Source organism: Sebastes fasciatus, chromosome 2 (genome assembly GCF_043250625.1).
Source record: "Sebastes fasciatus isolate fSebFas1 chromosome 2, fSebFas1.pri, whole genome shotgun sequence".
Taxonomy (NCBI): Eukaryota; Metazoa; Chordata; class Actinopteri; order Perciformes; family Sebastidae; genus Sebastes; species Sebastes fasciatus.
This window is the reverse complement of record NC_133796.1, coordinates 18,122,856-18,135,328: the sequence shown is the minus strand read 5'-3', so window position 1 is coordinate 18,135,328 and position 12,473 is coordinate 18,122,856. Positions and strand designations below refer to the sequence as shown.

Sequence of the window (12,473 nt, the reverse complement as noted above, 5' to 3'; positions counted from 1 at the left end):
GTAAATAAAACACATTGCATGTTCATTTATCTGAAATGGCTGCTTAACTATGATTTTTTTAGCTAAAAGCTATGCTACAAATAAACAAATAGCTGCTTACATCCATGTTTGTGTACAAATACTGCACATCTCGAAGTGCACAACTCCAGCACCAATGGAGACGTTGAAAAATGTGACATAATCTAACAAATTCAAAATTTAGTTTGGAGTTTAGTTTGGAGGTCAGGGCGGGTGGTTGGCCATGTTTGCTTCTCTTAACCTTGAAGGTTTTCTTCCATTTACCTCAACCAAGTGGTTATACAGTAGTTGTCATAACATAAAAATAGAAGTGGCAGATCAGGAAATGCTCGAGTGGTTGATGGAATATGGTTATAAGGGTAACTTTGGAAGACAAGGGCAAACAAAATGTGTCTGTTTGCTCCTTAGATCTCAACCCATGACATCCTTTTTGGTATAAGGTGAAATATTCCCTGAAACCATCAAGGTCTGTGTGATGATTTGAGTGATGAGTGTTTCCAACACCTTTTTGAATCCATACCTCTAAAAATGTAATCTGTGTATATATGTATACAGTAGTGTTTTTTGTGTGTGTATGTTACCTGTATATATGGTAGGATGTGACGAGTCCGTTGGGTTTTTGGGGGGGTGACCAATGGATCTCCAGGACACTGGCTCCAGCTGCCTTTACCGTGGGGGGCAGCAGACCTTCTGGGGCGGTCTCTAAAGTCCGAACATACACCCCCCCTCCTACTCCACACCCGTCTACAGGAGGCCAAACAGAAGCAATTTGTCACACGAATGTCTTCAGTGGGTTTGTTTCTTACATTAGTGAAACAAATACGGTATATAAAAACACCATAGTGATAACTTATATTTCTTTTCCATAAAGGTGTGTGTGGGGGTGGGGGTATATGTGCTGAGCCAAGCCATGAGGTTTTTTAAAACAGAATTTACTGCTGATGTACAAGCAATGGCTGCTCCATTTGGAAAAGATATTGCTATATTTTGTTGCTCAAAAGTTAAAGCTTTTCTGTCTTCATCATACATTGACCTATTATTAAAGGCTGTCCATGTGGAGTGAAAGCCGATAAATCGTGGCAGAGAGTTTGGGCACAAAGAGCATACACACATAAAGTAATTATTTTTCTTTTCTGAATTCTTTCTTGCAGTTCAGACAATCCCCATGGCTGACAATGTGTCCGTTATCTTTCCTCCAACCACACCGCAATCAGCCTCTGAACATTGTCGTGGAACAGTTGATCGCTGATTCAATTGTCTTTTTTTAAAACTAGGAAACAACAGCTAACCACAAATAAAAAAATGGTAAATGCAAAATATAATTGGCACATTTTTGTCAATCCGTTTACTAACACAGCTCTGTTGAGGGCTTAGGACGACTGTTCAGCCTCGGAAGGAAGCATATCACAGGTCAGTGTGGTCATCCCCTTCTGTGAGGCACGGCTAAAGCGAGCTATATCATGCCACTGGATAAAGGTCATTATCAACAATGGTTGAAGATCTCTGTTTAATGATTGGTTAGCCACAAACTGCATCACAAATCTTCTCATCCCTAACATCATGTGATGCAGATGAAAATGATCAGATGAATCTAACAAGGTTTCTTAAGCTGTTATTCACTGTCAGGATTTAAATTTGTTTGGCAATCTTTAGTGGCCACTGAGAATAAATCTGCTTTAACTACCTTCAAACTTTGAATCAGAAACTTTGAAGTGCGCAGCTTTGCAAAGGACAGTGTTCAGGATTATAGAGCTTGTTACGGAGCAAAGCCTATATCAAACAGAACTGCATGGCAACCACAAATAGTGCTGCTATGTGTCCAGCAGTTTCTCTATGCTGAACTCATTAATTTCCTCAGTTTAACAACGTATGAGGCTTCCATTTATTACCATAACTTTCTTCTTTACGGTGCACAACTCATTGTCTTATTAAGGATAGTAAATGTTTTAAACTGACACCAGTATAATCAAATACTTACCAATTTGACAGGCCTGCACTCTGATGTAGTAGGCGGTGAATGGCTCTAAACCCGTCACAGTGAGGTGCCGGTCTTGGCCAGCAGGATGCAATATGGCTCCGTCACTTCCTGGATTTAACAGGATGTTGTAGTTTATAGGCTTGCTGCTGTTGAGCTGAGCTGTGGAAAAGGAGAAAGACACTCGGGATATGATTATCTTTAGTAAGTTATGTTTTTTTGCTGGAATGCATTTAAACCTGAAACAAAAAAGCAGGATGAATGATGTAATTTCACATTTCATCAATCCAGAAGGACGCACCAAACGGACCAAAACAGCAGTGTATAAAAGTGTGACTTGTAGTTATCTTAAGTCATTAGATAGGACTTAGAAAATGCTTTACCTTTGTATTGCCATCAAATCATCGACACTGCACAAGTATAGATGAGTGATATACTTTACACTTGAATGGCCTACAATTGCCTTGATGCCCAGAAAAGCATGTTAAAAGAGGACCTATTATGCTTATTTTCAGAGACATACTCATATTTAGGGTTTCTACTAGAACATGTTTACATACTTTAATGTTCAAAAAAGCTTTACTTTTTCTCATACCGGCTGTGCTGCAGCACCTCTTTTCACCCTCTGTCTGAAACGCTCTGTTTGAGCTCCCGCTTGGCGGGTTTTACGCTGATGCTTTACTTGGTGACATCATCACGTTACGGAAGAAAAGGCAGGACATCAAGCAAGGCGTTTCAGCCAGTTCAGGAGCAGTGTTTATGTGGGGCAGAGTAACTTTGCAGAACTTTAACGTGCACAAAAATATATAATACACTAAAGGAAAAGGAAAAAACACAAAAGCATAGTAGGTCCCCTTTAAAAACAACGGTAAGAATTTTTAACATCTGAAGGTCATTGTCCAATTATAATTGCAAAAAAAGCATTTGGCCTAAATACAATAGGCTGTACCATGCACACTATACTACAAAAAGTATTGTGCTTCTGCTTCATAAGATAAATAAGAGCATAATTATTGATTTAAATTCACTATAGGCTCACTCAAGGAAGTCTTACTCCATGTTACATAATGCCAATTCTTTTTAAAAAGTCATGTTAGGTAACTTTATAATGACAGAATTGTGTTGTGTACAGTATAAAATATAGTTAAGACTAAATATTTATATGATCATGTAAAGTGTACTCAAATTGTTGGATATGAACAAACGTAAGTGATGAAGTAACTATCTGTACAATATATGATTTCCTACAAGTACACCTACATTTTTGTCTTAAAAGCGACTGCTCTTGCCTTCACAAACCTGATCTCACAGCCAGACAAAAACACACAAATGTATACATACAGAAACACCCACACAGATACACACACGCACCTAGACTTTGTTAATATTCTCACCGGAGGTTTTTCCATAATTCAGGCCAACTGTATTGTGATGGGTTATTCAACATTCATGAACTCTGGATATCTCGAGAACGAACTGATTACCAGACAAATGAAAGACTTCAATTATTCACCCCCCCAACTCACATATGCACACATGCATCTACACACACACAGACACACACTTCTGACTTCAGCAGACACACACACACGCGCACACACACAGGGGTCATGATGCATCTCTCTTTGATCAGTATGTTGCTCAGCTATAGAGGTTTAATCGTCACTGTGATATTTAAGTTCTATTATTTACAACCAATCAGCTGCTTTGCCATCTTCTATTTCACATACATGATGCCCATAATTACAAATGCACACGTGTACACTTACATACAACAAAATACATGCACATATACAAAGTGCTCTCCCACACACACACACACAAACACACAAACACACAAAGACAGACACAAACACCACGATGGAGGAATTGATCCTAGAGTAAATGTCTTTTTAATAGCCATACGTCAGTGCTTTTGCAGTCAATGTATGCATATGAAGACACAAACACATGCGCATGTACGCACACACCGACAGTCACACCGCCAGAGAGTCTGGCACGCATACACACACATACGAGTCGAAAACACTCCAGACTCTGGGCTCAGGGAGTTAACCAAGCGTGAGAACCCAGACGATATTTCCTCACCTTTAAAATCAACCCGTAATGACGATAGAATAGGCCTGCCTATGGAAATGTCTTCACAGTGACGTGCACACACACACACACACACACACACACACCCACACACAAATACACATGTATAAAGATGCATGCATAAACACAGACACAAATATACAGAAACAACACACACAAACAACCACACACAACAAAGTGAAGTGTCTTTGCTAGTTGGCCCTATAAGCGGTTTCTGAGATAGGAAATCAGCCTAATGAGAGAGTAATAGTCAATGATAGATGGGTTAGGGCAGACAATCACTGCCCTATAAGCATGAAACTGAGCCCGGAGTGTATGCCCATGTAAACCTGTGTATGTGTGTGTGTGTGTCCAGGTCTTGAGAGGCCAGAAGGTGAATGGAAAACTACTCAGGGATTTTGTTTCAGTCTGACCCCTCTCTTTGTCTCCTATCCTCCTCTCTGCTCAGTTTAATATGGTGAGTATATTTTTTTTATTCTGCCTTGTAGAGCTAATTCCAATAAATGTGACAACCATAGTTTTAATGTTGGTTAGCGTTATTTAGGTTATTGGGAAATCACTTTATGTAGAATCTATTTTTCTGGGAAATAACGGTGGTAAGAAACTGTATGTATCATGTTAACTCAGACCCCAGTTTCTGTGAGAATGAAGGAATTCTACTCATTGTGGGTTTATTATTATCTCCACCAGGAGATACCGAGATCGGTCGTGTGTGTGCATGAATGAGTGTGCGTGTATGTGTGTGTGTGTGTGTGTGTGTGTGTGTGTGTGCATCTCTGTGTCTGTCCACGGCTAATCTCGCATACTGCTGCACCAAACTGCATGATATTTTGGGTGCTCATTTATGGCTGCATGCTCAAGGACCTCTTGTGGTTGCAGTGACTCAAAACACCTTTCATTGTCTCTTTGATACGGCCATTGACTGACTGCTGACTCCTCACTCACTACTCTTAACCGGTCCCCGGCCGGTTCGGGCCATAAGTGATCACACAGGTGAGTACACTGCTCACACTGAAGTATGCTCAAGCGGCGGTCAGGCCGGTCTCAGGGCACCCTGCCACATCTGTCACATCTCCGAAAACATTGAAATAAATTTCCAAACAGGCGCTATTTGGATAAATTGACCACATATTGGGAATCTAAAGGGTTACTTTCTCACCTGAAAACATATTTAAACTAAATAAAATGATATATTAACAGCTTTAGCCTGGCTCAAAATCTTACATCGCTGATGTCCGGTCTCAAGGCACCCAGACACCCAGTACATTGTGGGGCAGGTGAGTAGTGCAGTAAGGTCATACACCTATAGTAGTCTCTAGTCTCACACTAGTAATTCCTGCTAATGTAGAAGACACTAGTTCTGGAAATGTTTTTCCCAACTGTAAATTACTAATTAAATATTTTTGTTTAATAATATCAACATTGCTCCTAAACAGGATAATTTATCGATACTAAAGGGCAACCAGTTTTGATTATATCAACTTTGTTTCTGAGTCTAAATGTTTGAATTGTATGTAATGTTTACATTTTAAAATGTAAATATGACACAACCGCACACAAAAATCATCTTTGACTTTTGAACATGCTTTTGAAATTATTTCCAGAGACAGACGTGATTAAGCACTAGTTACAGAATACACCTCAGTTTATATAAATCATCATTAACAAACATAAACAAGTTAGTTATATCATCAGAAACCAAAACACAGTGTCTTATCGGTGATGCCATTGTGATTCAAACTAAATACTCTCCACTAAAAATGATTTTCATCCATCCATCCATTTAGATAGCTACTCACCAGGAGTTGTCCAGGCAAGAGAGATGGAGTGGGGGCCCGACACTGTCACATTGTGGGGAGGTTGGATCCCAGTGGGGCACGAGACTGGAGTTTGTATAACATATTTGTCACTCACACCGGTCCCACCCCCTGTACTGGCCTCCAGCTCATACACATACCTGAAGAGATGGTAGAGTAAAGAGGGGTGTGGAGAAAGCAGCAAAGAGACGAGGCACGCAGAGAAATGAGGGATCGAGGGAGAAGGAAAGAATATGCAGAAAGACAGTGTTAACAGGGCAGTTTCACATAAAACGGTACCAAAGTATACAGCAAACACGTCAGGACCTGGTCGGGATCACAGCTTACACAGTCAAATAATGAAAGGCAGTTTTATTAATATAGCCCTAATACATATTAAAATGTCTTCGCACTTTCCACCAGTTTCTCACTCGGTCCAATCAGTTTTGACCCAACCTGAAAATACAGGTTTTTTCACGTTGACCCAATTGACCCAATTCATTCTTCTCTGGTTTGTGAACTTGCATACACTCAGCAATACTGTGTGTATTGTTCTGGAGAAAAAATGTAGTACCAGAATTAACTTAGCTCAGCTGCCCATTATACTTTCAGGGAAGGTCAATCCAGCTGTGCAAACACAGTGGTTTCACTGAACAGGAAATCTGTTGGTGTTTTTTACGCCGAGTTATTATGTATTAGAAAGAGCTTGAGTTGCAGCATTGTTGATGAAAATTATCGCTACAGGATTGTTGGGAGTGGTAAACAGGAAAAACTGAGCGTGATATATACTGTATATTTATGCAACAGTGATATACTGTATAATGGCACACAAATGTAATTAAGTGCAAAACACTTTAAAGCTAGGGTTGGTAATCTTGAGAAACTAGCAAGAGTACACTAGATTTTAAAACGTATCCAACTGAGCCCAGTGTTGCCAACACTTTTGCAATGAAAGTAGCTAGCAGCACTAGCTCCATAAGTCCCTAAATCTAGCGAGAAACACTGACAGTTTGTTCTTTCAGGCCTCCCTCCAAAGCCACTCCCCCAAAATTCATTCATCATAATGAACATGAACGGCAAACATGGCTGTTGTTAGTACTCACAGCTGTCAAGCTAGCAGCTTGTGGAAGACTCCGATGACGCGCAATGAGTGGCAATGATTAGACGGGTTTTTTCTTTCTTTTAAGTATTTGATACATTGATTGCTGTCGGGATGGAATGACAATTTCAACAAACACTGTATAATAAAAAAATTATTTGAAAAAAATTCCCAACCCTTGGGGATGGATGTATTCTGTCACTTGTACAATTAAGTCTAAATATTATCACACAGAATTTGTGTCATCACATACATTTTTTGCATGGCAAAAATGGCAATTGTGCAAAAAAAAGCATTAATATCAACCAGGTTGCACCTGCCAAAACGTTTTTTCACCCGCTTTCACAGATGAATAAAAAAATAACTTAGAAAAATGACCCTGGCAGAACTTTTTTTCCTACCCGTTTTACAAATGAAAAAAAAAATGTTTGAAAAGATTATCCTGGCGAAATATTTTTTTTCCACATGTTCTTAACTCATAAGCACAGAGAGAAAAAACAGTTTGGATCAGACTTGGAAAATGGTTCTCCAGAATTTTTTCTCACGTGCCTCTCAGGGTTTTCATAGTTTTCTAGTTGTGATTCATTGATAAATTAAAACAACTGCTGGTCTTGCAGCCGGTCTTCACAAATGGATTTAAACATATGTGTATTGTGTGCACATGACAGTGTGTGTAAGCTCATACAGTGACTGCACTTGAGGTCCATTTCTTCCTCTTTCTCCCTCTCCGTTATACACCTCTATCTCTCTCTCTCTCTTTCATCTGTCTCGCTGCCTCTCTCGTCCCACTCTCTACCTCTCTCGCCCATGACATCATAAGATAGATTTCCCTTTTAAGAGCGTGTGGCTGGCTGGTGCTAAAGCCTACATTAGCTGTGTAAGTGGGCCACCATTTAACATTAAAAGCCTTTAATTTGCTATAAAGTCGGGCACACATGCATTAATAGGCGGTGGTGTTGGGTTATTGTTCCTGTGCAGAGCGTTTTAAACAGGAGGCCATTAGCACTTCTGCAGTGGGTTAGAACGCAGTCATGAAAAGGTATTAAAACTACTCATATGTTACTCTCATAGACACAAGCATAGAGACACACGGAGAAAAACATAAATAAATACACTGAGACACTGTGGAGAGGAGAGATAGAAAGAGAGAGAGAGATCGTGAGAGGAAGAGAGCGAGGCAGAGCCTGAGTGTGATGGAGAGGGAGAATTGTATCATGGCATAAGGTTTCAGTGGGAGAATGAATTTAAACACTTCATCACTGGAAGATATTTACTTAAATGTAAACACCGCCTTGGGATATCAAAAGTAAAATGGTGTGTGTGTGTGTGGTAGGTAATCGGTGAGTGGGGCATTTGCATCTGTTTGGTTGTGGATGTGTGTGTGTGTGTGTGTGTGTGTGTGTGTGTGTGTGTGTGTCCTGCGGGGCCAGCCAGAGAGAATAGGTTAATTCTCTCGTCATCTTAGACACTTCCTGGGCTGCCGAAGCAAAGTGACAGCTAATCAACATTGTCATAAATAATCAATGGCCACTTTGAGCGGTCTCACGCACAGATACATGCGCACACAGAAAGGCATGCGTGGGTACACGCTCGCACACGCGGGCGAAAACACACACAAGACTGCCTGGATAATGGGGCCGGTGCTCCCTGTGTAATTCTTGGCGCAGGGCTAAATTGGGAAAAGAAGGGAATGAGGAAGGGAATGAGGTAAGAGGGAAAGGATGGGAGGGGAGGGGAGGGGAGGGATGGTGAATAGGAAGCGAGACAAGTGATGAGAAGCAAAGGGTCGGGACGGGAATGCCTTCTGGCAGACTACCTGGAATTAGGGAAAATTAAACGTCACACACACATACAGTCCTATCTTCTTCCTTCCTTCCTTTCTCTTTCTCTTTCACACACACAGAGGAGATTGGAGTACTGCAGGGTGTTATCCCAGGAATTCTATTTGGGGTAAGGAGAAATAGTCTCTGGAGAGATGGGGCCAAGGAGAGAGAGGGAGAGAGAGAGGGGGAGACAGAGGGTGGGGGGGATATCATTTTACACTCCCATAATTAAAACAGAAAATCCATCTTAGAAAAAAGACACGGATTAATAAAGGTTAAATGAAAATAAACAGATAAATAAAATCTCCGCTCCAGTGCTGTCTGTAAGCAAAAGCCAAATCTGATTTGTGTTTTAATGTGTGTGTGTGTGTGTGGTAATGTTTGCGTCTGTCATTGGCATGTCAAATATTTGCTCATTAAATGACACAAACAGACGTATACAGAGTGCGGTCCTGAGAGAGAGACACGGATGGGACGATAGGAGGGCTTTTAAAAACAGGGTGACCCCGATATAAACACGCGTACACTCAGACGGGAAAATTTAGGAATTAAAGGGATGATTAATTCTGAAGCTACAAGTGAAGTGTGTTTATGCATGTGTGACTTCTGCATATGTGCGCATACGTTTTGCATTCATGTGTGAGTGAGAGTGCATGCTCTCTACCTGCGGTTTGGCAGGAGTCCAGTGTCGGTATAATTCTGGTCACGGTGGTCGCCGGTAAAAATAGTGTGACCGTCTCTGTTCAGTCTGTACTGGGAGATGTGTCCATTAGGCTGTGGCGGCTGATCCCAGTACAGCTCCACCGCAGAGGTGTTTACTATCAGATGTCTGGGGCTCGACCATACACCTGAGAAGCAAAGAGGGAAAGAATTGAGAGTTTTCCACATTAACTGGCACCTATCATTCATTTGTAGTCCTTTTTCTGTTTATTTCAAACAAAACTAAAAGTGCATCACCCCATGTACACAAGCTTTTCCTGAGAAAGACCTCTTTGATACCAAAGTGTACAACAGCAAATATAAAAGCCTGTTTTTTCATTAACTGAGGATAGGTTGAAACACTATTTTTTTTAACTGGTAACTGACAACAGTGACATTTATTTGTATAAGGATGCAGATTATCAAATTATCAAGAAACGACTGAATTATTAAAATGATGGAAAATGAGTTTTTTCATAAGATTATAATGAAACAGGACGTGGTTGTAATGTGTAATTTAATTATTTGGAAAATTAAAAGGAACACAAAAACTAAAACTCTGTGTGCAGAGTTTAATTAACATTTAATTCAAATTGAATTTGTTTAATGATATATATAAAAAAACATGTAGCAGATATGCTAATTATAATCACACAGATTAATGTATTTTAAATTATATAAAATTATATGTAGTAGACATTTAGACACACAGATAAGTGTGGGGAGTGGTGGGAAGGAGGAGCTTAAAAAGAAAAATATATAATTTATTTATATAAAACAATAAATAAAGAGATTAAACGTATAGAAAGAAAGACAAAAGATGGGTAAGAGAAACAGTTTAAAGAGGTGAAAGAAAGAGATATTTAAATGAAACATAATAAATAGGAGAAGATACTTGGAGGAGAGATACATGTGCAATAAGTTTAAAGAGGAGGAGAAGCAAGATGTCAAAGAAGAAGAAGAGTGGAGAAGACGGGGAAAAAAGAAAACAGATGTGGAAGGAAAAGATCAAGGGAGGCAAGAGAGAAGGAGAGGTGGAGGAGAGGAGGAGACACGAGAGAACATGAACAAATGAGAAGAGGATGAAGAGAGGAAAAAATCATCCTGATTGAAGCTCTTTAATAAATAAAAATCCATGACGGCATTTTAGCAAGGCAACAAAATGAGGCTTCGTTCCACTGAGGAAGAAGAGAGAGAAAAAGAGAGAGAGAAAGAGAGAGGAAAAGAGAGAGAGAGAGAGGGAGAGGGAGAGAAAGAGAGAGAAAGAGAGTGTGAGAGAGGGAGAGAGAAAGAGAGCGAGAGAGAGAGAGAGAGAGAGGGAGTGGTGAAGGGTAGCAAGATATAGTATAGGCAGACCAAAGAAGGATGAGAGTGGGGGAGGATTCAAAAAGGAGAGCAGTGGGAGGAGAAAAGAGAAAAAACTATCTCAAAGTTGAAATCAGTAAGGAGGATGTAGACAAAGAAAAACAATTTACAAAATGCAAGAGATGTTGTTGAATATCAGCATTTATCAAAAATTATATTTATATATCATTATAATAATTATATATTTAGAACAATGTAACATATTATTATTACTTCTGCCAGTATCTCAACAAAATGCAAAAAAATGTATACACAAATCAAGTGTACTGTGTGTGTGTGTGTGTGTGTACCAGCAGGGGAGGCTTGCAGGGTGCGTCCTGTGGAAGGTAAACTGGCTCCACATCCGACAGCTGTGCAGGCCACCAGCACAAAACTGTAGTCTGTATACGGCGGCAGACCTGTAGCACACAGACGCATTTATATATATGTGATAAAAAAAGATCACAAATGATGAATCTTACACTTATAAGCACATGAAGGATGGAAAATCACACATACAGTATTTTCTATATCCAGATTATTTTTTATTCTACACACAATAAACAGTGCAGATGAGTTTTTCAAAACATGAGATGGACAGAGGGATATGCAGTATACGGGGATAAAGAGGGACAGAAGACAAACAACTAGATGAAAAATAGGGGAAAAGTAAAAGAGAGAAAGGAAAGGCCCGTATCACAAGCTCTCTTCCCAACCGTTTTCTCTCTCTCTCTCTCTATCCATTTCACTCTCCCTCCCTCTGTTCTTTCCACACTCTCTCAACGGATGGATCCATATCTGTCGGTGTTAAATTATGCATGCCATAACTCAATAATGAAACAACGTAAAGATGGGCAGCCGCGGAACTGACATGGGATAGGACCGGTCCAACGCTGTAATGTCATCAGCTTTTGATCTATGATAATTATGATACCTCGGTATGCGTTTAGGCTACAGCGTCCAGACATGATTTATTTATAGGCAGCCGCTATGCAGTCTAAAAGAAATCACATAGCGACTGAGTGGTCCTTTAACTGCAACCACAGGAAATCAGTTTTTGGTGTTATATTGAACCTTTTATTGGATGATTTAAATACTGGAAGTTGCTAAAGAAAATTCCACATGTACCTAAACAAAGTTATCCTTGAGTTAAAACCACTTTCTGATGATTGAAAACCTTTGTCTCCTTCGGCTATATTTTTTCTGCCTGGTTCTTGATCTACGATGGATGGATGAGGATTAATGGATGGATGCAAATCCTTAATGTTGTCATGGGGGTTGACTGGATGTTTTATGGTCATTCACTTAGCTGACAGCATACAACAGCCAACAAATCAAATTGAAGGGAAAATGAAAGACTTTATTTCAAAAGGATGAATGCAAAAACAGGCGTTGGCATTGCATAATACAGTGTGGTGTTGAATCTTTATATCTGCCTTAAATCTGCACTATTTTAGGTGAAGTAATACATATTTTACAACGTTAATGATTTCTGACAAATTACATAAATATGTTTTAATATTGAGAAAAAAATCAAATGTGCTTATGTTTTATTATAACAAATTTAAACTAAAAATAATCCTGTTTAACAGACTGAAAAAAATCAAATACATTTTGAATGA

At 39.6% G+C, this 12,473-nt stretch overlaps 1 protein-coding gene across 1 annotated transcript in view; it reads right to left on the bottom strand.

Annotated features, from left to right (window-relative positions):
- Positions 1–12,473, bottom strand: part of ush2a (Usher syndrome 2A (autosomal recessive, mild)) — a 230,542-nt gene that overhangs the window by 35,394 nt on the left and 182,675 nt on the right. Inside the window, exons 66-70 of the mRNA XM_074625260.1 lie at positions 11,163–11,270; positions 9,473–9,656; positions 5,890–6,047; positions 1,997–2,155; positions 600–762 (exon numbers count right to left, since the gene is read on the bottom strand). Coding sequence (XP_074481361.1) covers positions 600–762; positions 1,997–2,155; positions 5,890–6,047; positions 9,473–9,656; positions 11,163–11,270 — 772 coding nt within the window. The remainder of the gene's footprint in view (positions 1–599; positions 763–1,996; positions 2,156–5,889; positions 6,048–9,472; positions 9,657–11,162; positions 11,271–12,473) is intronic.